The 27,857-nt window shown below is 39.4% G+C and overlaps 1 protein-coding gene across 3 annotated transcripts; it reads left to right on the forward strand.

Moving 5' to 3' along the window:
* Nucleotides 1-8,371: 8,371 nt before the first annotated feature.
* rtn4ip1 (reticulon 4 interacting protein 1) lies at nt 8,372-27,643 on the forward strand. Of its 3 annotated transcripts, XM_015350258.2 has the most exons (10): nt 8,372-8,469; nt 9,052-9,284; nt 10,069-10,220; nt 13,020-13,088; nt 14,046-14,170; nt 14,847-14,895; nt 15,475-15,611; nt 17,879-18,062; nt 24,165-24,257; nt 26,721-27,643. In XM_015350258.2, the coding sequence occupies exons 2-10, from the start codon at nt 9,137-9,139 to the stop codon at nt 26,838-26,840; spliced, it is 1,077 nt and encodes a 358-aa protein (XP_015205744.1). In that variant the 5' UTR covers nt 8,372-8,469; nt 9,052-9,136; the 3' UTR covers nt 26,841-27,643. The 3 variants fall into 3 exon arrangements, with proteins under 3 accessions (XP_015205744.1, XP_006626093.2, XP_015205750.1); XM_006626030.3 differs by lacking the exon at nt 8,372-8,469 and having other exon boundaries at nt 8,476-9,284; XM_015350264.2 differs by lacking the exons at nt 8,372-8,469; nt 26,721-27,643 and having other exon boundaries at nt 8,476-9,284; nt 17,879-18,089; nt 24,165-24,252.
* Nucleotides 27,644-27,857: the final 214 nt, after the last annotated feature.

Genomic DNA, 27,857 nt, shown 5'->3' on the forward strand with positions numbered 1-27,857 from the left:
AATAAAAGTCCTCTAAAACCTGCCTCAGGGGGAAAAAACCTGGACAAGGTGAAGTCACATTTATAGCACAACAATTTTTAAATCCTCAAAACTGGGTGGGATATAATAAAGAGACCCACAGCTAATAGGACATTTTTGGAAATTGACACAGTGTTGTGCACAACTGGACATGAAAAAAGACTCCTGACCAAACAAAAATGTGTGCCTCTCCAAAAGTAGCTCAGATCTATTCTACAGACCCTCAGCTAATAGAAAACCACCGTAGTTTTGCCAGATAAGTGTCTTTGCCAATGTTGCTGGGGTTCATAGACCACTTCCTTTTCCCAGCCTGGGACCATGCAGTGATGGACGGGGAAAAAAGAGAAAACAACAACTGACATCCCAACCAAAGTAATGCAGACACTGAAGATCACAATATTGCGACCAAAACCATAGTTGTCACACGGAGTAACCATACAATAAAAAAAGGTTCTTAGGCACATAGTGGATGAATGTTCCGAAAAGACAGAAACTGTACCGGATCCATACATCACCCAACAGATAAAAAAACCAAAGGTGGTGTGCGATGCTTGCAACGAGTGGTTTTACTTTGGTTGTGTAACGCAACGGGGGCTCTGGCGGGCGCCCTTGCCGCATCTGGTCGGCCCAAAGTATATGTGGCTCGAATCCGGGACTTCCGCGTCTCTCTGCAGCGACCTAGCCCCGTGAGCTAAAGAGAGATCTCTCCACAGCCCAGTAGCTGTGGTCCTGCTATCACAGGGAAGGGCGGTGACGTCAACCGCTCTGGTACGCCGGCTCTTACATAGTGCCTGTTGGCCGTAAACGTTACACTCTCCCCCGCTTAAATCGCCGTCCCCGGCGAAGGGCTATCCCGCCCCGCTCTGACACCAATGTAACGCAACGGGGGCTCAGGCGGGCGCCCTTGCCGCATCTGGTCGGCCCCATCCCGACTGGAGGCTCGAACCCGGGAAATCCGCGTCTCTCTGCAGCGACCTAGCCCCGTGAGCTAAAGAGAGATCTCTCCACAGCCCAGTAGCTGTGGTCCTGCTATCACAGGGAAGGGCGGTGACGTCACCCGCTCTGGTACGCCGGCTCTTACACACACTGCTTGTTGGCCGTAAGCGTTACAGTTGTGTAGGTATTACACAGAGTGACATGAATATTGAATCTGTAGGGTTTCTGTGTTGCATAAAATAATGTGATGTTAAAGTATAGCGTTAAAAACTGGGTTTCCATTTCATGAACAAATGTGACGCAATTAGCAGTGTAATACTTAATAGGTTTAGTGGTGTCATGGAAATATAACTATCAAGGAAGCCACAAGAGAGAGTTCTCACCTGAGTAAGGTCTTTATTTCAATATTGCAATATTGGGAGCCCTGCTGCCACTTCGCAAAGTGCAACCAGAGACTCAATTTGTTACAAGCAGTACAGGGTTTTTATAAGACATTGCGCTGTAAAAAAAGCTCAGCGCTTTGTCCCTTCTAAAACTTCCCCTTTCCCTAAGAGAAAACAGATTACATCATAAAGCGAGAGAAGAAGCACCACTAGATTTGTTATTCAAAGCTTATCAGTTACTTTCGGCTAATTCTAACGACCCAGACAGCACATATTGTTTTGGTACATTGTCTTCTAAAGTAACCTAAACAGTGTACTTTGTTGATGCACTGTTTTCTAAAATTCTACATGTACTGTAGCAAAGCAATTACATCCTTGAAATATATTTTCTAAAAGCACCAATATATTTTTTGCAAAGCTCTCTACATTTTAAGAATCAATTTACTTATTAGATTTCAATTTCAGTGGCTCCAGGTTTTCTTGTGTTTCATGAGTATTGGCATTTTCAACTGTGAGTACATGGTTTGACCAACATAAAAACACAACATGTTTTTATAGCTGCTTTAATTCTACATTTCTGTCTAATGTACAAAAGTATCTCCCAATAATGTCCACTTCTGCTTACAGACTTTATATATAGTTGATTTGATGGTATATTCAGACCTTATAAGGTCCAGCAACCTTATTTGCTGTATCTCTTGCAGTAAATGCCCAGCCATCTACATTGGAGAAACAGGAAGGAGACTCGGAGACCGCTTCAGAGAACACGTCAGGGCTGTGAAGATTAAAGATCTCTCCAAGCCCATTGTTTCTCATTTCACCTCTGACGGCCATGACCACTTTAATCTCTTCGTCTGTGTTCTCAAAGACGGTTTTCCGAACTCATACATCAGAAAGACCACCGAAACTAAAATTATTCTGCAGCTAGGATCACACATTCTCCCTTCTCTTAACGACAGACTACTGTTCTTTTAAATTTTCTCCATTCATTGGAAGTTTCATTTCACACCTCTCTGCACCCATTCTGACTTCACACCTCTTGATTGGCCTCTCTTTCTGTCCCCTGCTCCCGCCTCTCACTCCTCCTCCTCCCAACCTTTCTTCTCCCGCTACTTTACCTTTGCCTACTGCCCTGTCTCTCTCACAACTGAAGAAGGCTCCACGGCCGAAACATTGTGTTCTCTTTCTTCTTTTTTTCAGCATGGAATAAACCTATTATTTGATGGTATATCGCACTTTACCAACAGCTTCCAATTCCAATTGCATTTCACTGCTGGTGAAAATGGAGTGTGCATCATACCTGTGGAACGTGGTCTGGGAATATGAATCACAATATGTTCTGGACAAGAGCTAAATCATTACTTCTGGACAACTTGTGTATGAGGGTCGATAAACTCATCGATAACTCTCCTATTTTACTTGACTGCAAACAAGCCAGGACATTAGGGGAATTATTAAATCAGATAGGGTCATTCTCTTTCTTGAAATCAAATAAAGGTATCGCTTTGCACGTCTCTACTTTAACTCTGGCTCTACCTGGGACATTGAAAAGTAGCTCCCAGGATTATTGATGGCAGTTTTGACAAAATTTAGTAAACAGTCAGGCATAATCTTTAAACCTTCAGAATAGAATTTTGGTCTGTATTGCATTCATATTAATAAAACACTACATGAAAGAATTGAACCAGCACTTGTTGAGGGTGTTCTCAAATCTGCATGTTTTATTGGCCCAATCAAGATTGCCAATTTGACATGTTTTTGAGAATTTAATTATAAGTGGCTTGTTATGATCATTTGGATGACCAACGATTTTGCATTTATCATTTAGACTAAACATTTTTGATTGTCCTGATAGGGTTTTTTTGGAATGAATGCCTGAGCTGTTACGGAATTTTCTTTTTTTTTGTTCCATTCCTTCTCTTCCACGAGGGCAGGAGACTTACTTATTCTAGACAAATTCAGTCTTATTTGATCACAAAATTCCCTTTCATGTGCTTTGTAAAGATTTCCTAACCTTTCCACACATTCATCGATTCTGATTTTTTTCATTATTAAAAAGGGTTTTTTAGCCAGCAGCCATATCACCCTGCAACTCAAAATTGGCAGCCCACTGAAGCTAAGCAGGTGTGAGCCTGGTCAGTACCTGGATGGAAGACCTCCTGGGAAAAACTAAGGTTGCTGCTGGAAGAGGTGTTAGTGGGGCGTTCACCTTGCGGTCCATGTGGGTCCTAATGCCCCAGTATAGTGATGAGGACATTATTCTGTAAACAGGCACCGTCCTTTGGATGAGATGTAAAACCGAGGTCCTTACTCTCTGTGGTCATTAAAAAAATCCCAGGGCGTTTCTCGAAATGAGTAGTAACCCCGGCGTCCTGGCCAAATTTCCCAGTGGCCCTTACCAATCATGGCCTCCTAATAATCCCCCTCTATGAATAGGCTTCATTACTCTGCTCTCCTCCCCACTGATAGCTGATGTGTGGTGAGCGTTCTGGCGCACTATGGCTGCTGTCGCATCATCCAGGTGGATGTTGCACATTGGTGGTGGTGGAGGGGAGTCCCCATTACCTGTAAAGCGCTTTGAGTGGAGTGTCCAGAAAAAGCGCTATATAAGTGTAAGCAATTATTATTATTATTATTATTATTATTATTATACTCCTATAAAAATGGTCAATTTTTTTTCTATTCAATGACCTGTAAAGCGCTTTGAGTGGAGTGTCCAGAAAAAGCGCTATGTAAGTAAGTATTTATAATGTAAGTAATTATAAATGTAAAGTATTATAATGTAAGTAATTATTATTATTATTATTATTATTATTATTATTATTATTAGTAGTAGTAGTAGTAGTAGTAGTAGTAGTAGTAGTAGTAGAATTTTTTAAATTTACCTCAGGGATTGATGTAGATGGATGTAGTCCTGTCAATATATTTTCTCTCCGTTTTTTGGTTTTGCTGTAATCTGCCCATTAGTATGTCCAATCATATTGGGATTGACAACAAGAAATTAAAAAAAAAATCCAACAGATTTGAACCAAAATAGGCATTGGGTCCTTTGTTCTCCTGCCTGTTTATATCTGACATTGCCTTAATGTGTATTTTTTTTAATAATCAAGAAAGGCGATTTCACATTCTCTGTGCTTTCAAAATCAACATCTGAGTCCTCACCACCTGTAACAGTGGGGACACCACTAGTGTTCAGTTGTGACACTCGACTTTTGAGAATAGAAATAGACGGTGTGACAAGTGTGTTACTGTATCTACTACCCAAGATAATGGAAGTGTCATAAATATGAGCAGACAGGCCTTCCAACCCCGTGGAATTAACTATGACACTGAAGATATATACTGATGGACAAAAAAAACACAACACTTGCTGTTGGACTGAAATTTTAACCTTTATTGCTGAAATAATAATAAACAAATGAGAATAACAGGAAAACAAAACAGTACAACAAAACAGGAAAACAACAGGAAAACAAGAACAACTGTGAACTTTAACAACAGTGGTCTTGCAGTCCTTCGGTATCTTGTGTGACTGCCTCTTGCAGCCAGCACTGCTTGACACCTCTTGCACACAGAGTCGATGAGCCTCTGAACCTGCAGTTGTGGGATGTTATTCCATTCCTGCAGAGGGGCCTGATGAAGTTGCTGGCCATTGGCAGGCAGAGGGTCATGTCTCAGGATGGTGCAATTCAGGGCATCCCAAAGGTTATCTATGAGGTTAACATCAGGAGAGACCTGCACACCAGCATTCCTTAGGGCAGTTGTGACAACAGTAGCTGTGTGTGGCCTGGCTGTAGAACAGGTCATGTTGCCTCACATAGGAAATGATGATTTGCTGCACAATCTCATCCCTATACTGCACCCCGTTCAGCCTGTCCTCAATGAAGTGGAGCTGCATCCAGCCTGTATGGGGAATGCCAGCCCACACCATTACTCTGGTTCCACCCCGGGGGTCAGTTTCCTGGACACAGGCATCAGCATACCTCTCTCCTCTCCTCCTCCACACTCTAGTCCTCACATCTGCGTGGAACAGGCTGAAGAGCGACTCATCCATGAAAAGGACCTGATGGCACTGCTGACGAGTCCATCGCAGCCTCTGTTTGGCCCAAGCCAATTGGGTGTGACATCTAGGAGCTGTGAGCAGAGGGCTTCTGAGGGGTCAACTTGCTGTAAGGCCAGCAGCATGGAGCCTGTCCCTCACTGGCATTGTGTCGGCCAGCAGTTTCAGCAGCAGTATGGGTGGCAGATCTGAAATGATCTCTCAGATGGACCAGTCTGATGTGTTGGTCCTGCTCTGGTGTGGTTACTCGAGGGTGACCGGATCTTGGACAGTCATCTGTCCTGCCGGTCTGCTGAAACCTTCTCTGCAGTCTGGACACAGTGGAGCGGCTTACTCCATAGTGTCTGTCAAGGTTGGCACATAACATGCCGGCCTGCAGCATGCCAATGGCCCTCTCTCTTGCTTCTGGTGATATTTGAGGTATTACGGAATGCACAGAAAACTGACTGAAGTGGCGTTACTGAAGTGTGGCCTTTTTCTTGCAGTGACCTAAGCTTTGAATTAAGGCCTTTTTAAAGGTGATCTGATCAGGCATTGTTCCACCTGGACCTCGTTGGGTAAAAGTGCACCTAACGAGCTTTCGTGTGATTGGCAGGTTGCAGTGCCTTACTGCACAAACTGTATTGCTGGACAGAGGGCTTAAAACAAATTGACAACTTTTTATGAAAGTACATAAGCTATAACTATAGTATTCTTGTTCCAGAAAATGTTGCGTTTCTTTTTTCCATCAATATACATGCCGACATGGTATCTTTGACACTTTCCATTATACTGCTTTTTACAGAGTTCACTAGCTTGTCTCATAACATGGGTTTTACAGGCTCTAATTAAAGTAAACCTTAATTCATGGTCCTGTACAATCCCACTGACAATTTTCCAACACCTTTTGAGATAGCTTTCCATAGTGTCCCTGTTGAAAATAGTTAGTGAGGCTCTGAGCAACACTATGGAGCGATCACTATTTATTTGAAAAGGTAGTATGTAATGCCTGCAAATTCTCTTTTCTTGGTCTCCAATGGCTGTTAAAAGTTGCTCGACGGCACTTTGAGTGTGTTCCTCACTTATCATAAAAGCTATGGGCACAGCCATATATGATGGGACAGGACTCCATACAATCACCTCATAATACAATTTTGTTTTCTTGGCCAAATCCGATTGAACAATTCCCTGTGTTGCATCCCAAAAAGCTGGACTGCTGCTGTGCATCAAGTCATGCCACAATCAGTGAAACTTACCACCTTTAATGGTGCAGCTGGTATAAATTTAATTAATCCCTTCACATATTTGGTAGTTTTATCTTCACTTTCAAGTGTCTGTTTCAAAATTCGAAGTGCAGCTAGTTCATCACTATCAAGTAGCTTACTGGCTCGATGTTCAGATTTTATTTTTCTCAGAGTGGATGAGCTGTACCCAACCCCAGTTCGATTGAAAGCAGCTAAAGACGTTATTTCTGCCTTTCCTAACAGCTCATTATATAATTTATATGGCCTGACATTTGTCATTTCCTCTCCTAATTTCTGCCTTTGGGATTTTCTAAATGGTCTTGCTTTTAAAGTCTCACAAGGATGCTCTATCAGTCCTCTGTAAACTACCTAAAACATTAGATTTTGCAGGGTTGCAGGGGTAATAACAAAATTAATCTTACAGGACTTATGACTACAGTATACATGTATTTTCAGATGGGGGTTCCTAGAACATCTTAAGTACAGTTGTTAAAACCGTGGGACTTAAACAGTACAACACAATATGGGTTCGTCTCAAACACGTTCCCATGTATACTTCCTGAAGTACTTTCTATTGCAATGCTGCAAGGCCAGCCACTGTGCCTGAGAATGCAAAAAGTGTGATTTCGTTTCTATTGTACTTCTGAAAAACATCACTTTGGCTGTTTCTGATAAAATACTCTGCAAAGTTTGCTGGGTTATTATAGCTGGTTTTGGAAAATTACATTTGTGCTTGCAATCTAGCGTCAAGTCCTCAGTGCTATCTGGGTGCCTTATCTTTTGTGTTTTATTATATACATTATTATTTGATATTTAAAAAAATATCAGATACAGCTACTTTAAAAGCATGCATCTCAAAACCTTTTTTCATTGAATAGAAAAAAAATTGACCATTTTTATAGGAGTATAATAATAATAATAATTGCTTACACTTATATAGCGCTTTTTCTGGACACTCCACTCAAAGCGCTTTACAGGTAATGGGGACTCCCCTCCACCACCACCAATGTGCAGCATCCACCTGGATGATGCGACGGCAGCCATAGTGCACCAGAACGCTCACCACACATCAGCTATCAGTGGGGAGGAGAGCAGAGTAATGAAGCCAATTCACAGAGGGGGATTGTTAGGAGGCCATGATTGATAACAGCCGATGGGGAAATTTGGCCAGGATGCCGGGGTTACACCCCTACTCTTTTCGAGAAACACCCTGGGATTTTTTATGACCACAGAGAGTCAGGACCTCGGTTTTACATCTCATCCGAAGGACGGCGCCTGTTTACAGTATAGTGTCCCCGTCACTACACTGGGGCATTAGGACCCACATGAGCTGCAGGGTGAGCGCCCCCTGCTGGCCCCCCTAACGCCTCTTCCAGCAGCAACCTTAGTTTTTCCCCGGAGGTCTCCCATCCAGGTACTGACCAGGCTCACACCTGCTTAGCTTCAGTGGGTTGCCAGTTGTGAGTTGCAGGGTGATATGGCTGCTGGCCAAAATGGAAGAAACATGCTGCAAAAAACTTCTAATAATCTTAGATTTGTCAAACTTGGGGAACAGTGGAGGCGATTTAAAATTTAAAAAGTAGTTAAATTACAAGTAACCACGAAAAAATAACAAACCAGGTGTTTTAGCTGCTTGTCACTTCGCTTCATGTTGCTATACTGCTCACGCTACTGTGGTAGCTGAAGGACTTTTATTTTGATTGAAATTCGATCATTTACATACACTTCCGGATCATTCGCATACTCAACCTTCAGAGCAAACTTCTCCAGGAGGCTGACATCTTGCTTTTCTTTTGCACCTCAAAACACCGCACAGCCTGATTGGAGGTTTATGAGGCCTTGTACTTTGGTGAGACATGTCTATTGGGCCGAGGAAGTCAGGAGGCTATAGTGAAGTTGGTTCAGCACCGGGCTTCTTGAGTAACAGAGCAGTTACGGGTGATATTTCGGACACTTTTGCAGATTTGTCACATAAATCAGATCTAGCTTTTGATTAGATAGATCTTGATTTAATGGTAACTTGACATACAAGTGAATACCTTTGCAACGTGAAATTCTGCACCTTGATTTTGTCCTGTGGGTTCCATCAAAACTCCACGTCTTTGCAGTGATAATACACAACATAAGATTTATTTCCGACGCATTTAGCAAATCTGTAGAATATGTTGGTTTCAAAGTGTTTTTTCATTTAGTGTTTTGTTACAACAAATGGATATTAACAAGTAAAACTGAGAAAAGGCAAAACGTTATTCATGAGTGTGCAACTACTTTTCCTTAGGCTCATATACTTGGAGCAGACTTGCATTTAAACAGCTTAATACTGAAACCCTTTACTTCTTCAGTGTTACTGTCGAATAAAGATGTTTTGCTCATTTAAAAAAGTGGCTCATGCGAGATGGGTTGCTCTTTATCGTCACGTCGAAACTGCTAGCCTTTGTAGGGGAGGCTGTGGAAATACGGGACCAGGTAGCTCGTTCAGAAAGTTCAGTACCTCTGGCAAGCGGAGGAATGTTGCCATGTCTGCGTGGGTCATCGATACGTATGGCAAGAACGACATTTTGAGGTTCACCAAAGATGCCGCCTTTCCTATGATCAACTATCCAAATGAAGTCATCGTTAAAGTTCACGCCGCAAGCGTGAACCCCATTGACATTAACATGAGATGTAAGTTAACTATTATTAATGAAAAAAGTTAATATACAAGACCGAATTATACATTGTTATTTTTCCCCTCGCATGCTGTCTCCAGAGGTTGCAATTTCTTCTTACAAAGGTCCTGTAACGTAGCTTTTATTGGAGACTGCCAGTAAGATGAATTTATGTGGAGCACTAACTAGCAATGTGAATAATAATTTAGTCAACTTTCTATTTGTTAAATACATTTTCGTGTTTTAAAAAAGGTGAAATTGCCAAAACAAGTAGGTTTTGAGACAAGTGGAAAGTAGTGAAACGTCTGAAAATGGACTGTAAGTTAAGAGCAATGGTGTTCTTGTGAGCTGTGGTTTTGTAAGGACATGGAGATCATAAAGACCTGTTGATGTGTTCTGTTCCTGCTGTGCTGCTAAGCTTAAATTCCCCTTGTTCTTGTCAAGAGATTCTTGTCAATCTGTCACAATACAACGCAAATGTTTAACAGGTGAACATCTTTGAGATCTTTAAAGATGTGATTGGAAGTCAAGTGCTCTTTTGATGAGTTCATGTGCGAAAATCCTTAATGTTTATATGTGCTGTTACGATAGGGAAAAGGGTAGGTAAGTTGAAATACTGCTTCTATGTATGTGATAAACTTAAAATTATGAGGGACAGGGACACTCGCATACTGCATTTCTTAGGTTTTTGTACTCCCATGCCAGATCTTTTTTTGCATGAAGTGATCAAGAATGTGTGTGCGGGTGTTCTTCTCTGTCTTCCTCCAGTCAGTGATGAGATCTTATGTTTAATCTTTCAGGGGGCTATGGCTCAGCTACGTTGAATGTGAAACGAGATCCGCTGAGGATCAAGGAAGCGGACAGCGAATTCCCATTAATTTTAGGGCGAGATGTCTCTGGTGTAGTCATGGAATGTGGATTAAACGTGTCATATTTCAAACCGGGAGATGAGGTAACATTGAGGCAAAAGACCATAAGAGAAAAGTTAATAAAATTATGCCACGCTCACCTTGAAGTTTCTTTCAGGTTTCCATTAATAACAACAGCATATAAAGAATGAAATGTGGCTCATTGTTTTTCATATTGTTTTTTAAATGTATATGTTACTTGCAAACTATAAAAACCAGGCAGTGAATGAATTTTTGGCAAAGAATGAAAGAAATGTATTTTCATATTATGTTCAGTATTTTGACTAGGCATTAGATGATTAGATTCTGTTTGTTGTCAACATACTAATGAACTAATATTTTAATCAAGTGTTAAATCAACTGTTTAAAAGAATTAAAACAATTACAAAAGGATTAAGGATTAGGATGATTACAAAATTAACAACTCGCAAGACGTTTACTTAATGCAACAAGCAGAACTAGGATGGCATTTGGAACATTTCATGGATTTGCACTTCCTCTTGCACAGTCACTGTCACTGAGTAGATGGGAATCTGAGAGAGATTTCTTTGTCCACTGGTACTTCTTCTAATCCTACAAATCCTTTCTGACATTCTTGCATACAGTTGTTTTAAAATTCCTCATCTTGTTCCCAGCTGAATCCATCACTTCTCGCATCCATGTCAACGACTAGAATATTGCCATCATCTCCTCAGACTCGATCAACCTCATGAATTTGGGAATTTGTCAGATTGTCATTTAACTTTTTTTGCTCGCTGCTGCAGATTAACCTTGGCATCTTAGTCGACCTCTAAAATTGTTTCGCTTATTAACACACAGTGGATCCAAAACATGCGAGTCGGACCCATTCCTCTTAATCCTTGGTGAAATTATAGCAACAGATAACAGGAGTATGATGCCCACAGTCTTGACACTGTTCACCTCCACTAGTGGGTTTGGAGCACACCCAACGCATGAAATCACATGAACTTCCCTCAGTTGATGTACACTGTTCTGAGAATGTGTTCCTGGTTGTTCTGCTGGGCTCAGAGTTTGATGTTGGGGAGCAGTTTCATCCACTCTCATCAATAATATTCTTCTCAATTTAGTCAGCAACTCTTCTTTCTTCTCAAAATTTAAAAAATAATTCCTGTGGGAGAGTCAATGTTTTTAAACTGACTTTCATTTTCCAGCCAAAAAGAGTTTCATAAGCTGTCCTCATCATGCAAATATATTAGGCACTATTTTTCATTAACTGGACCAATCTTAGACCCTCAGTCCAATGTCTGTTTGACATCCTGTGTCCATCTCGTGATCATATTTTCCTTATCTTGGATTACCCTTACAGTGCTCTCCTGTCATGACTGTGATGAAGCTTCCTGTGCACCATTTTCAGTTCAGGCCAGTAATTTCTGAGGTTTGAAACAATGTTATCAACAAACTATCTTCTATTGTCAGACTGCAAGACAGGGGGAGCCTCTATGAGAGTGAATAAATACATCATATTGTAAGGTGCCTTCTCGGCTCTTTCAGTCTTAAGAACAACAATTTTTGTTAAGTGATCCTGATCAACTAGAATGAACTTGAATTCACCGTGGATGAGTTTGAAAATCAATTAGATCAACTTGACAATGAGAATTAAATTCAGAACAAATGACCAGTAGTGTCGAGGTTCCTTCTTCGATCCTTCTTTTAGTTTTTGGCACTTCAAGAATCAATTACTGATAATGTTCATCCATAAGGCAAGCACTGTTCTTTGAGGCAACTATACATTTTGGCGATAATACAGTATAAAACCGTTCATTCATTGCGATGATGCAATCACTTTTTCTTCTGTCATTCTATCTCCATTTTGAACGTCACTGACTGAAGTGTACTAAAAACTTTATCACTGCACATTTGTTGGTAAGCGTCATATGCTCCTCTTGTTCTAGAAATAGGACAAGATAGAAAATGGGGATGAAAAAACATGTTTCATAAACAGCCACAAAAATCTTTGGCATTATATGAAATGTCTAGGCAATATGTGGAAGAAACTTTTTTTTGATACTTTGTCTAGGAATTTTAGGAATTGTTTAGAAACCTTGGAATTGTACACAATACATAATTTCTTACTTTGCTGGTGACATATACATTGAATGCAGGTGTCTCGTGGCTCAGATTGTAATACAACCTGCACAAGATTAAACATAATTTCTGCCTCTGATTGTCGTGTTCACGTATTCTAGCAATATCCATGTAGTTTGTTATTGTATAATGACACAAGGACGTTACATTTTTAAAGATATCTTAGTGCTACATGGAGAATCAAACTCTGATTTGATTCTCACCTTTGAAATTCACCTTTCACCTTTGAAACAGTTTCCATATGTGGTCATGGAAATATCAGAAAAATTAGTCAGCAGTTCTCATAGCCAAAGAAATTAATTTGTCTCATCTTTTGGTTAGATAGGTCCTGATTTAATGGTAAATAGACATACAAGTCCTGGAATTACTTTTGTAATGCAAAAGCCTTTTTGACTGTTTTTTTTTTGTCTCATGTGTCCAATAACCCAAATGTGATCTTGACATTTAAACATGAAATTACATTCTTTGACATGGAAGTATTTTTTATGTTCTCACACAAAATTGATGCTTTCAAAGATGGTTTCCTTCCTTCCTTATGGCAATATTTACTTGGAAAGAGGGGACAGGATATGTTTCTTTTCCTCTGCTTTTCCTTTGATTTCACAGTGTTTGTGGTGTCTGTTGACCAACCCCTCCAAAGGTGACCTTGAATCTCAGTTATATGCCTGTTATTTTCCCATGTCAATGAAATTTGATTAATCTTGTTAGTCAGTTAATGGTATGTGATTGATTTACAGGTATGGGCAGCCATTCCACCCTGGAAACAAGGCAGTTTAGCAGAATTCGTACTACTGAGTGGCAATGAGGTATTGTCATAACAGACTCTTTGTTCTGCTTGCATATAAATGATGGGTATCAGTAAACATTGTACTTCAAGCAATAATTATTCCTTACACACACATTATAGTTTATAGAGTGGGATTATGTAATCCATTCATTCTAAAGAGGCTGAAGAGTTATCACTTCAGAGCTAAGAAGGGATTGTTTCTGGATTTGCAGTCCTGATAGTTATTTGTTTTGTTAGACATTTGAGTAAATCCACACAAATCCGGCACTGTTTGCATGTGAAAAATATGCCTCAGTGTAATGAAAAATCAAATGAAGTCATTATATACTGTAGGCATGGCACCTTGCCAGATGTGTGACTTACTGATGACTGAGCTTTTCTAGGAGAAAATTACAAACGGCAATCTAAAGCTTATTGTATTTGTACAAACAAACAAGAATTGTTCTGTTTTATCGATTTATCATTTACTTTCTACTTGGACTGTAAAAATGCGTTATAGTTTTTCACATAATGGGAGCTGGTTACAGAGGCATGGTACACAGTGCTTAGCATTGCTGGCTCACAGCACTGGGGCCCTGGGTTCAATTCCTGGGGTTCTGTCTGCACGCGGTTTTTGTGTTCTCCCTGTGTTCCTGTGGGTTTCCTCCAGGTGCTTGTGTTTCCTTCCACTGTACAAAGACATACAGTACTGGTACTGTAGGTTAACTGGGCTCTTGGAAATCTGTCCCTGGTCTGAGTGTGTGTTATTGTCTGTCTCTGCCCTGCGATGGACTGGAGTCCTCCTGTCCAGGGTGTATCCCCTCCTTCTGCCTGTTGCTTGGCTCTGGCTCCCCTGCGTCCCTGTATCGGATAAAGAAGTTAGGAAAATGGATGGAAGGATAGGAGCATGTCATGAGTCAGGCGAGCTTGGGAAAAAAAACAACAGGGGCGCTTCATTTGGAAATCTCATTGTTGGCAATGGTCTTTTGTGTTCCAGGTTTCACAAAAGCCTAAAACCCTCAGCCACACCCAGGCTGCAGCCATTCCCTATGTGGCAGCAACCACGTGGTCGGCTTTGGTGAACTCGGGGGGGCTGAACAAGGATAACTGCACTGGAAAGCGGCAAGTTGTGTGGAATCTATGGCTTTAATACTTGTGAATGGAATTTATTTAGTCAAAATAAAACCTTTTTCATACTAGAGATCTTTATGGTCAGTAGTGTGAAGTTGTACCAAAGGTGCTGCAGTTATTTAATCCATGAATTTTCATTGCCGTTTTGACATTATGTACCAGCTATATAATGTGAACTTTTCATTCATAAAGGAGCCGAACTAGTTCAAAGTCCGTATTAATCATGCTCTAGGAAAGAAGCTGATTGTTTACCGTTAATGTTATGAAATAGACATCTTGATCTGATATCTTATAATGGTAAGTTAGTAATTCCCTGGATGTCACAGAACTTCTATTACCCTAGGTAATAGAATGGGTAATAAGGTGTCAGCAGAACAATAGCATCTATTATTTTTTTTATGTTTTTTTAAGTTTAGTCTGTGAAACCATGTTTGGTTGGGTACGCCCATGAAGAAAGCTTCACAGCTAGAACATCAAGCTGCTCTATAATTCACACAGCTCCCCACTCTCACCAGAACACAGTTTTATTTTCAAATGGAAATCCACATCTATTGGTTTCTAACCTCTTGACATTTCTTCTGCTGCCCTTTACTTTTGGGGGGGTGGGGTCCAGAATAACCAGTTTTGTTTTTTGCAAAGATTAATTTCACTTTCTTCTCTTCAATAGTGTTTTAATAATAGGTGCTTCAGGGGGAGTTGGAACATTTGCAATTCAGGTAAGGGGCTAAGTTTTTATTAATTGATGGATCGGTTGTATTAGATTCTGGCAAGACATCTGACATTTTTATTGCCTTTAAACAGACAATGTGCATTTGGTTTCCTTTGTACTTTTATCTACAGTTTTTATAGCGCATAAGAATGCCTTATGGAATTTGTAGAACATTAATTGGTTTCTTTCTATATGGTTCACTCACCACATTTTTTTAATTTCAGATAAAATCTGAAAACAAAATATAAATCTAGACATCTACTGTGTCTGTATCTGAAAAGTAATTTAGTTCCTGTTTTAAATGCTTGATAATGTCACAAAGTGAAGCATTCTGTTACAGTAAGCTACTATCCCCTACATCTAAGAAATTGCAATTGATGTACTGGAGTATTTTGCTCTTTTTAAGAGCAACTTACCACTGTCAGCTTATCTTTGTCTGAGAGATATTTTTCATTATACAGTGTATTCTATTTTTTTCCCCACAGTTTCCTAGCAAAACACTAAATAACATTGTAGCAACATTAGGGATCTTTAGCTTTATCTGTTTTACAGTGTCAGTGTTCTCAGAAGAATATCTTAATTACAGCTGCTAAAAGCTTGGGGGGCCAATGTAACAGGAACATGTTCCCAGAATGCCGAGACGCTGGTGCGAGGTTTGGGAGCAGACCATGTGGTGGACTATACAGCAGGACCCGTAGACTCACAGTTGAGAGCTCTTGAGCGGTAAGTGACCTTAAACATGCAGGCCTCCGGCTCATACTACCTTTGAATGTTCTTTTCTTGACAGCCTCCACCAGGGACCCCTGTTGAACTGTGAAACACATCACAAAGCACCGGTATAGTGTAGCGCAACACGTAGCAATACGTCATGTGACCAGGAAGGAGGTAGTGAAAGGCATAGAACCTGAACGAATCCATCAGCGTTACATGTCGGTCATCCCTTCACAAGTCTGTCTGAAATAAGGAGATGGTCATGTTTGTAACGAATGAGATAGAGTTTAAGAGAGGTAGGATGAAACAGGATAGATATGGAATCAGTGGTTTTCATAAGCATTTTAACTGCTTAAAGCACAAAACACTTTATACTTAGAGGGAGTAAATCGGAAGCTAAAAAACTGTATCTCAAATGGTTCAATAGATTAACTAGAAAGTGCTTTCTAACATGATGAGAAAAAAAGCAACTGGATCCGGTTAAAGAAAAGGAGTACAATGGGTTAGAAACATGGGTGAGACAGGATGTTAGAAAGGTCGAGAGAGAGATGGAAAGAAACATTGTAATGGAGACTAAAGGCATAGACCTATTTCTTTCAGTGCTAAGACAGCAAAGTCAAATGTATTCGGGAATAACAGGAAGCTTCTAGATGACGAAAGGGAAACGGATGATGTCCTAAATGAGTATCTCACTCAGGTGTTTACAAAGGATGAAGCCAGCAAGCTGCCTGATGCAGCGGAAGGACAAAGTTCTCTATTAAATAGCATCAGTATAGAACAGGCAGTGTTTTGGATAGTAGAAGCACTCAAGATGAAGAAATCCCCTGGGACCATAAGGATATTATCAGTTGAACTGATGGAAACAAGAGTTCTTATTCAGAAGCCACTGGTGCAGTGACTCATATTGTGCTCATAGACAAGAAGGGCTACAAAACTGAACCAAGTAATTCTAGACCAGGAAGTCTGATTTCAGTTACATGTGATGTTATGGAAACATACTAAGTTACTAAATTAGAGGATTACCTGCATAGACATAAAAACTAGGCAGCATGGGCTCAGAAAAGGTACTTTAGTCTAACCTAAGCAACTTGCTAAAGTTCTATGAACAAGCAACAGGCAGTAGGGCAGAAACATTGCTTGCATGTGATGTGTGTATTTAGAATTTCAAGTGGCTTTTGATAACTTTTCTCATAAAATAATTCTTAGGTTACAAGAGGTATATATTCAGGGAGATGTTTGGATTAAAAATGGGCTTATAGAAAAGTTTGGATAAGGGGTGAATGCTAAGCAAAGACTTCTACAGACACTGATAAACCTGCTCCTAGTCATGCTACTTTACTCCTTACTTCTGTTGTCTGCTGAGCCCCAACCCTACATAGCCTTATATATACATTTTTTTAAAGATAAAATACCAATCATGATTTTATTATCAATATTAAGAAAATGAAAAAATTAAATTTTCTGTTTTGCTTGGTTATGCATATTTTCACCAATTATTGCAAATCTAGGTTTGCCATATGTTCCTGAAGTTTCATTGGAATTCTCTTATTTTAAAAACCCTTAATCAGGATTTCTTTGTTTTTTAATTGGCATGTTTTCTTTCTGCCTGATATCAGCTGAGAAAACATTCTGGGCTACAACAAATATGTTCTGTCCCTACACTATTTACCCAGTGGTTTATAGACTCTCACCTCTCTGCTAGCTCAGTCGCTGGGTTCATGGTCTCTGGGGAGAATCACTTCAGAGAGCCCGTCACAGTCAGATTCGAGTCAGGTTTAGGACATTGGGGCTTCCTTTTTTGCTAAATAACACAAATGGAGAACAAAAACACACTATATGTTTATTCCATGCTGAAGAAGAAGGCTCCATGGCCGAAATGTGTTTTCTTTCTTTTCTTAATAGCATGGAATAAACCTATAACTTGGTCCTTTGCAGCCTAGACGTGCTGACGCAGCTACCAACCTAAATATACACTATGACTTGCCAAAAAAAGATTTAATGACATCTCCTTTACTTACAGTGTTTCATGGGTTAAAAGTTTTATTATATTTCAAAGTGCTTTCATTTTAGAAAGTATAAAAATGAATATGCCATAGAGCTAGATTTTTAAGGTGTCAAGATTAATGTTAGAGTTAATGACCATGATAACAGTTTAAAATGGAAGATTCCTAAATTCTATTCAAAATGTTGTTTTGTGCTGAGATTATTTTGCTTTTGGCGTGTTACACGAGACACAGACTTGATTCATTCCGGCAATTTTTTTGTCGACTGGTGCTTAGGTTTGATGTGATTCTCGACAATGTGGGAGGAGACACGGAAAAGTGGGCCTTGTCTTTACTGAAGCCTTGGTCTGGAGCCAAATACGTCACATTGGTGACGCCCTTTCTGCTCAACACAGACAGGCTGGGGGTGCCTAATGGAATGCTGCAGAATGGGATCACCATTGGCAAGAAGGCGTTGAAGGTGCAGTATCTTGAAGTCTGATAAAAGGTATCTTGTACATTCATAAAGAGATGAGCATTTTTCTTCTAGCCAGCCTGAATGTCATCTGGAAAATTCTTTTGATCGTAATTAGTGTTACAGTTCTTTTAGTTTTACAGAAACTTTCTCACCTGTTGATTTCTTTGTCATCCCTTTTAAAAAAGTCAGTTATTCTACTTACTATGCCCTTACCCAGATTTCAGTCTGTCCCAAATGCAAAGCAACACATTGGCATCTTCAAAAATAAAAACCACCTGAACACGGAAGGGGTGGTTTTGGTAGCTCAGGCTGAGGAGATTTGGTAGCTCAGGCTGAGGTGTGGAATGTCTCTCAGGATAGGATTTCTTTGTTACTTCTGTGCATTGAATCGGTCTTGCTCTCCGTGTCCCTGCAGTGAGCCAGTGTCTCATCAGTAACCAAACGAGCTGAGATTTTAGGTGACCTTTCTGTCTGAGTCTTCTGATATGCCAAGACCTTGAGGGTTCTTCAGGTGTGAGGTCCTTTTTCATTGATCCTCTGCCATCTTTAAACTATTTTTGACACTGTGGGATAATAAGTAGCAGCCTTTCCCAGTTGAGCATCAGTATGTCCAATGATTTTCTTTGTTTAATTTGTTTTCTAGCGTTTAATGACTACACAATGTTCAAACTTTGAAAACTCCCATGATTAGAATTTGTCATTATGTATTATAAGTATGTGCAGCTTTAAGTAATGCAGATGAACCCCACAATAGTATTAATGTTAATTATGATAATAGGTATATAGTCTAATTACTTGAGTTATAAAACTTTGAACATCCCCCTTGTGTAAAGGCATGAATTAATATATCTTGCGTAGCCTATAATTAGAAACAGCATGGCAGAAAAATGTGATGTGTGTAAATTTGTAGTGTTGTCAGCATGAAAGCAATGGTCTGAAGCAAAGAAAGTCTAAGTGGGTTGTGTGGATACATCGTAACGAGGTCTGATGCCTCTTACATGCATATATACAAAATACATAGAAGGCGTAGGAGAAAATAGACAAGAAAAACAATAAAAAACAGGACTCCTTACTGGGTTTAAATGTGTTCACTGAAATGATTTAATCTTTTTGGTCTCAATAAAAGACTAGATAGGAGGATTCATTAAGCGATTAAATATTTTTAAGTATTACAGTAAATAACAGGATTGTAAACTTAGTAAAGTTAAATTTGTACTGCTACCGGAAAAGCCAGAGACTAGAAAAAATTTTTTTAGTATTATTAGTGCATAAAAGCTAGGCAGTGTGCATAAGTACAGTGTGCATAAGTACTCTCGCTCTTCCAGTGATGTCCCATAAGGTTGAATTACAAATGATGTAAACACATTATTTAAAGTTCATATTTAATCGAGACTTGAATTATCAAACTGATCATTTTTATGGGTGAAAGACAGGTGACTAAAATATATTACTTGCATTAAATCAAATCTAAATTAGTTCAGGTGTATAACACTGACAAGTCACACACGTACTTTAAAGGCCTGTGTGTGAAATAATAATGTTTCACGTGATAGTGGCTCATATTACTGACGTGTACCTTCGCCTCAAGCAAAGATTCAAATATGAAGACCATGGGGCTTTCAAAACAGCTCAGAGATAAGGTTGTAGAAAGACATAGATAAGAAATCGATTTAAAAAATAATTTGTAACTGGTGAGGGATACCACTGTGAACCTACCATTGACTTTAAAAGAGCTACAGAGTTCAGTGGCGGAGATGGGAGAAAATGTGCTTTGGTCCACAACATCCTGCCTCACTCCACAAAGCCTGCTTGTACAGAGCTGCGTGAAACCTTCATCTTTCATGTCTTAGACAGATTATCTTTAAAAATCTCTTATCTGAGCATCAATATTTAATGAAGATAACCTAAATAATGGACACATACAAAAATATACATATATATTGTTTCATTATTTATCAAATAAATCGCATTTATTTAACAGAAACGCAATTATCCCTGTGTGCAAAAGTGAGTGAATTTAAAAAAGTTGTGGCACATCCTTTAGCCACTATGACAGCAAACAAACGTTTTCTATAGTTACTAATCAGTAACTCTTACATTTGCTTTGGGATATTTTTGTCCATTCTACCTTTTAAAACTGATTCAACTGGTCCAGATTTTTTGACTGTTGTAGAAAGCCTCCCAAAGTTTGTCCTTGGGATTGGCACTGTAATTGGTTTGATTAGTACCCAATTATTTTGGCACCTGGTTATACAGTACTTACATATCGTATACATACTTGAATATTGTGGTTCACTTTTGCACGTACACTAATTCTTATTTACCTATCTCTTTTCCTGTTACCGTACATGCAGTACATCAGTTCCTCTAAGCAACGCTTGGAATTTGTGGATATCAACCCTTCCTTTTATAAAAGTAAGGACCAGTTTTGGTTAAACAAAGGTTTCATCATAAAAATGTAACTATTCTAGAACTAGAGTAAGAATTCACAGACTTTTAAGCAGCACTGTACGGCAGAGTGGCAAACCCATCTGAAATCACTAAGGGGGTTTGCGAAAAAGCATTGCAGTGATTCTGCAAACATGTGGTAAAAGGTTTTGTGGTCAGAAAGACCAAATTTGAACTTTTTGATCTTGTAAAGCGTTACATCTGACTCAAACCCTACATGGAGTATCACTCAATCAACACCAACACTACTGTCATGTATGGTGGCATCATGTCGTTCTGCGTCCCATCAGCAGGCAGTGGGAAGCTTGTCAAGGCTGAGCTAAAAAGGGAAGGAGCAAAGCACACGTAAATCGTAAGAGAAAAACCTTCACTCTGCTGAAGACTGAAAATTGGGATGACCTTTGCGTTAGACCATGTGAATCTGTGGCAAGACTTGAAAATTGCTTTCCATCAAGCATCCCCGCCCAACTTGACAGCTTGAGCAGGTCTGAGAGCAAGACTGGACAGAAAATAGCTTGTCCTAGTGTGCAAAGTTGTTAGACACAGCCAAAGGTGCTTCCACCGAGCAGACTCCGAGGGGTGAATACTGCAATGTATTTTCTTTACAGTTTTTGCTGACATTAAACACATTTTAACATTTGCAGTTGAACATTTACATTTTGATGAAACAATATTCACTTTAAATGTATAAGCCATCAGAATGGGGTGAATATTTTTGAAAGGCAAAAATCGAAGTTCCAATTATTTTGGTGCCTTGTTTTGTGAATTTGTTCATTGTAAATAATACTTTTAATAATATGGCTGCAATACCTATCAGCCATGAGGGGAAGAGAAAAGTGCTGATTTGCACTGTGAGGAAGGAAAGCAGGAGAATAAGGCCAATAAAACCGGTACAGGTGTATCTGAATGTATGTTCATTTGAGCTGAGAGGTGTTATCTATCACTTACGTGTAACCGTCTCATCTTCTAATTTCATCATTAGCTCTGAAGCACTGCTGCCCCCTAATGAATGAATCCATAGCCAGTCCATAAATCTGTGATTAAAAACAAGTGTCCTATGTAGAGTAAGTACTTTATAGCACATTTGAAGATTGAACACAGGAAAATAAAATTTAAATTAAAACGTGTGTGCAAATTAGTTATTTTAATATGATCAGTACATGATGAAGAACTTTTTTAACTTTAGTCCATAAGGCACTAATAGGACACAAACATATAGGGGGTTTATTTAAAAGATGTGTTCTGTGGTAGATGTTTAAAACTAGTTTGCACTTGTAATTTCAGTTCTCTGTGTATCTTACTTTAATCTATTGATTTACATAGCTACTTATGAACCTGCCTATCTTTATACAGTATGACATTTCCTATAATATATCTGTCTTATTCATTTTATTAAAGACAATTAAAATTCTGTTTTGTAATCCCAGGAGTAATAATAAGTGATCCTAGTTCGATTGATGCCATACACCAAGAAATAATATGTTCAGCCCTGAAAACAATGCCTTTATTTTTTCAGGCTGCTGTAGAGTCTGACACAGTCCAAAAAAGGTAACGGGAAAAGTATATTTTTCCTGTGTTTTCAGCCAAATAGTAATTCTAACTGGCTTCTTCTTTAACCCTAGATGTGTTTTGTGAATAAATGATAGCAATAAAAGGTTTATGAAGTTACTAAAGATTGGCTGTGGTAGTACAGCCTAACAGCTGGTCTCTAAAACGTAGCTCAAAACATGCACAATGAAAGTGACTGGATTGCCTAGGCGGCAGGATTTCTGCCTGATTAAGAGTCACATTGTCAATGTGACTGTGGATTTCCCTCCAACTAGACTGAGCCTTTGTTCCAAATCCAGGGAGGATAAGTCTGAATGTTTGTCCGATGAGACACTCACTGGGTTCACCTGCAGTCTCTGTCAGAGAGGGCCCACAGAGAAACCCTGTGGTAGCATGAATTTTTACACTTTTAGCTGCAGTCTTTTGTGAAACTGTGAATATCCAGCCCAAGCGTATATCTTTCTTTCTGTTATAGCATCTTCTTAAGAAATGCTATAAGACTTCTTCTTTGTTGCGCCTTAAGATGCTCTGTGTTATGCTTATTTTTTGTATTGTTTTTTGCCATCATTAACTCCGTTTATCCCCTAAAAAAGATGTTGCCATCCCCAATTATTAAATTAATTTAAAATGTATCCTGATATTAAGAGTTATGTACAAATTCCTGTTGCCCTCGGTTGCATACTCGGTAACTGCCAAGGGTGTCCCTGTAGTCTCTTTTTCTTTTTACAAATTCGTCTGGTCTTGAGACCCACTTAAAATGCATAAAGCTGTCGTTGTTCAGCTAAACATAATTTTGCATGATTTAAACAATATTGATAGTTTGAGGCTAGCTCATTTTATCTTCACATTGGTAAGGGATTTATTTCAGTAGTCCATGAAACTGTCCTGGAATCTCACTTGAGAACTCGAATTAAGGAGTTCGTCTGAAAATTCACTTTACATTAAAAGGCGAGTCTTGGGGTGTCTGATGGAGTGTTCAAATGTACCCTTTGTAATGCAACACACTTAAAATGACCAAGAGAGCTTTGAGCTCTCGTGACAATACTGCCTCCTTTGTTCTTAAGAACTGTGCACAATCCGCTAAACAGCCCCTTCTTGTTCATAGTCCTTTTTGTTTCCCGCAGCAGAGTTGGGGAATAAAGAGCTGTCTCCCCAGAGAGCAGGTAGATTACAGCATATACATTTCCAGCCTATGCCTTATCCCTCAACTAGATTTCCTCTGTAAAACTCTCAGGTGAAGGGGTTACACTAGGTCAGACCTAGATGTGTGTAGGTATTCACAGTAACGCAGTAAGTTTTTTTGGCTAAAACAATCAGGATGTGAAATCCATTATGCCACAACCAGCCCCTAGTTGTCCTTTCCTCAAATTCTGAATTGAATGAAAAAGGGAGCATTGATTCTTTCTCAGAGACATCTGTGGCTGCTGATGGTTAACACTCAGAGTGCTTCTGAAAAATATAAAATATTCATACAGTGCTCTCTCATGAAAGTCACACCCAGTTGCCCATTGTACGCCCATTACTCAACACTGACCACTTCTATGGCTTTCTTGCTGGCAACTCCCATATCCTGTGGGAGAACTCAGCAATTTCTACAGTGATGTCAAGGTTTTGGCTACAACAGCTTTACCTTCTACTGTATGTTTTCCTTATTGTTTTTGACAGAAAAGAAAAAAAGCCTTTCCCATCCCACCTTTTAAAACATGCATATGAATTATCTACCCTCAGTTTCAAGTCCGAACCAGATCTGAGTGGATAATTCTGGAATGTTATTTGTGCCATTCGCCAATTAATCCGGGATCCTTTGATTCTGTTGTTTTGCGCTCTTGCAAACGTGAATGCGTTTTTGTCGTGCTCATCAGCTGACCTCATCATAATCAAACCACATCAAAGCACAGATGAAATAATGAAGTGCCACTTCAGTTCATTCAGGAGAGGAATTCTGTTGCCATGGAAGTAATGTCACAAGGAAAAGGATTAGAACCGGTTATTAAATTCACAAAGATCTGACGCTTTGAATGTCGTGCCCCTGTGTTTCGAAGTAGGACCGGGAGACTTTCTGCATGAGGAGGGTTGCTTACACACAGGGTCTCTGTTTCTGTTTCGCAGAATCTGTGCAAAGGAGTGCACTACCGCTGGGGGTTCTTCGCTCCAAGCGGCCCCGTGCTTGATGAAGTCAGCGAGCTTGTCGATGCTGGAAAGGTATGTTGGTTATCTGGGCTCAGACCCACTGGGATTATACAACTCCATAGCGCTCTGTTACAGTCTTTCAGCATGGCACACCCCTCTTCCCTGAGACAGGCCACTCGAATGTGAGGAGAGGAGAATGAACAGACACCACTCCTTTGAAGCACCCATGACAGAGCACTCATTCCGCCATTGTGTTGTCCTTTTTCTCTATGCGTATACGCCCTGACACATACTAGCGCAGAATTTGTCCCATTGGTTACTTGATAAAAACATGCAGGGTAATGTTCTGAAACTCATCTTGTAAAGTGAAACAGAATTTTAGGCTGCATTGAGCAGATTGGATGAAACATAAACAAGCATAATATGATGTAAGTCAGAGGTATATAGAACTAAACACTTTTCTAAATGAAACAGAAGTATCATTCATGCTGAAAATGGACAGCAACAGCAACAGATGTCCTCTTAGGTTGCAACCTTTAGGCCACAGCTAGACGTATGCTTCCAGATTTCAGTTAGTTGAAGACTGGAGTTAAACTTGGACGTTGATTCTCCTTAACAGTGTTTTAGAAAAATAGAAATTGCCTCTTAAGGTAACAAAAACATTAAATGATTTTTCATTTTAATAACGTTATTCTGAAAATCTACAGAATATATGTACAGTAAATACATAAAAGTGTTTATAATAAAGAATATGTAATGCCATTTAATGAGCCTGTGATGTCATAATTATAAAAGTTAATGTTCAGTACTTAATTACTCAGAAAATGTTTTCAAAGTGTGTTTTCTGGTGCATATGGATATGAAGAATGTTATAAGTGATTTAGAGAGAGCTGACTGGTCTGCGACCCCTTTTTCGTCTGTAATACTGGTTTTCCAGTAACAAAGCAGTGGTTTTACAGGACTGCCTATACTACTGCTGTATGCCTTATCATATTCTACACTCAGTGTTTCCACTGCAGCTCACTGTGCCTTTACTTATAGGTAAATGCTGAATAACTATTTAAGTTATTTTACATTTACAGTATATACTCTAATTTTATTTTTTCAATTAAAAAAAAAGTGACAAACATTCACATTAAAGTCACTGGAACATTTAACAACAGTAAATGTTGACAACTCCAGTGAATGGAGAAATAACTTAATCCTACAGTATTTTATGTAAAGGAGACGAAAGGGCAGTAAGAAAATTCTGAAAATGTGAACATCGCAGTTGTGTATCACAATAATAGGGAAATCTGATCCGCATCACAACCAATATGTTGTTTAACCTCAAGAAAACAGATCAATGCTAAAGCAGTGTTTTAAAGAAAAAAAATATAAAATTGATCAATATTAATCTCATAATCTAATCTCGTGTAATAACACTATTATTTACAATATTTCATTGCCCTTTTGGATTATCTTTCAGTGGTTTCTTACTTAAGTTTGAAAAGGTGATTAAAATGATCACTGTTGCAGTGAGAGTTGAACAGGAAGCCAACAGTGAGTGGTTAGTAGCCCTTCTCCATCTGAAAGCTCCACATATCGTGTTGGTTTTTTATGTAGTATTCTCTTACAGGCAGGCTGGGCAGGGCACCTTTGGATGGTGATGAATAATTTCAGACAGATTTAATTGGTGTTCCCATAATCCATTATCAGTCTTTTTATTTTCAGACTAATCTCCAGCCATTATCACCCTCTCGATTGAAAAGGCAGGTTATTCACGCTCGCGTGTCTGTGAACAGGAAGAATTTCTGTCCCTGTCAGTTGATTACAGGGAAAGTTCAATGGCTTTCTCTGCAATGACGAGATCAGCCCATTCATTGCTAATTAAACAACTTGTTGATCGGTGGCCGAGATAATAGCTCCCACTGAGAGAATTGTCCAGCCTCATCATTTTTATTTTTTCTTTTGTTGACGGCAGTGCATATTTGGAGATGAGCTGGCATTGGTGTGGTAGTGTGATGGAGGTGCACATTTGGAAAGCAGGACAATGCATCACTCCTGTTTGCTCCCTTATTCAAAGAAAGCCATAGGGGAACAGATTTATTCTTTATTCTTTTTCTTCTTGTTTCAATTTTAATATTTTTTGTTATTAGTTCTATTAGTTCAAAGTGTTAAAAAATCTGTCAGTGAATGACAAAAAAACAAGGCATTCTTATGATGGGATGTATGTCTTTCATAGCTTTCATTTGCCATCATGAGGTCCTACAACATTCAATCACGCCAATGACAGTGTGTGTTTGGTGCTCTTCTGGTGATTCCCAAAAAGGGTTTCTGTGAGACTACAGTGAAAGCACTTTTCCCATGGTTCGCTCCTGTCCAGCTCCAAGAGTATTTAGACATTCCTGTCTTTGCTGTGACAGCAGACCTGGAATACGAGAATCCAAGAAGAAAAGACAGCCGGGATAAGCAGAACCTCAGGGATAGGAAAATGTAGCAGGTAATGACACGGACACCGGCCTCTCTTTGTAACTCCTGCATGCTGTTTTGCAGATCCGCCCGGTCATTGAGCAGCAGTTCACCTTCTCGCAGGTCCCGGACGCCTTGGAGAAAGTGGAGTGGGGCCACGCAAGAGGGAAGACCGTGGTCACCATCGCTGGGGTCCACCAGTAACCCCACAGCTCCGAACAAATCGGAGTCAACGCCACACCTAGCTGCTGGCCTACATGCTCGTCTTTCCAGCTTACATCGAAAGTTTAGGTTCATACAAACACGTTGTTTATTTTCTTTGCAGTCATCGAATCCAGGTGGAATGTATTGTTAACGATTACTGTAAAATGCTCTTTATACAGAGGTGTATCACAGTTTCCTTTATTAAAACCACAAAAGGAGTGCTGTAGTTTGTGCTCCATTTTTTATTAGTAGTTGTGTTACCTTCAATAGAACAAAAGGCCTCTACAAGCTCATGTTACAAGATGTCTTGGAACAGTAGATTGCACTCTTGCTGCTTCCCTATATTGCCTTGGTGAGGAATAGAAGAATCTGCATACATACCTTCCCTTTCATATGCAACTCTCTACAGCTCTGAAGCACCCCTGCAGTATATACAGTAAAATATATTGCTTTCTCCTACTACCAGTGTGGATCACTTTGCACTCTTTAATGGCGATTTTCATGTGTCGTATGTCAGTCCAATCCATGATTTTATCTTTCTGTAACTCCCTTGCTGCAGTTTCTGTGTTTACAACTTCCCTTATGTAAGTATCACCAGTACATTTGACTTGTTCTCTAGCAATACCAGATACAGTATATATACTGTAGCAATGGGCCTAAACAGATCCCTGAGGCACACAGAAGAATGCTGGTAGCTACAGTAAATCTGTCTATGTACATACAGTATATGTTACCTTGGATCGCTATGGATTTTGAGAATCCTTATATGATGGACCCTATTAAATGCTTTTTGGAAATCTAAATTTATGATGTCATGAGATTAAGTGGTATTGAATGTTTGTGTTGCTTGTTGGAAGAACTCTTATTAGACGAGACCTTCCCTTTCTAAACTCATATTGGCTCTTTAAATGTCCTTGTTTTCTAAGACTTCTTCTAGTTCAGCTCTAAATATAATTTCTATACCTTTACCAGTAAGAGAAGTAAGACTGGTGGGTAGTTTCGTGGTTCAGCTGTGTC

This window comes from Lepisosteus oculatus, chromosome 2, assembly GCF_040954835.1.
Source record: "Lepisosteus oculatus isolate fLepOcu1 chromosome 2, fLepOcu1.hap2, whole genome shotgun sequence".
NCBI classification, from domain to species: domain Eukaryota; kingdom Metazoa; phylum Chordata; class Actinopteri; order Semionotiformes; family Lepisosteidae; genus Lepisosteus; species Lepisosteus oculatus.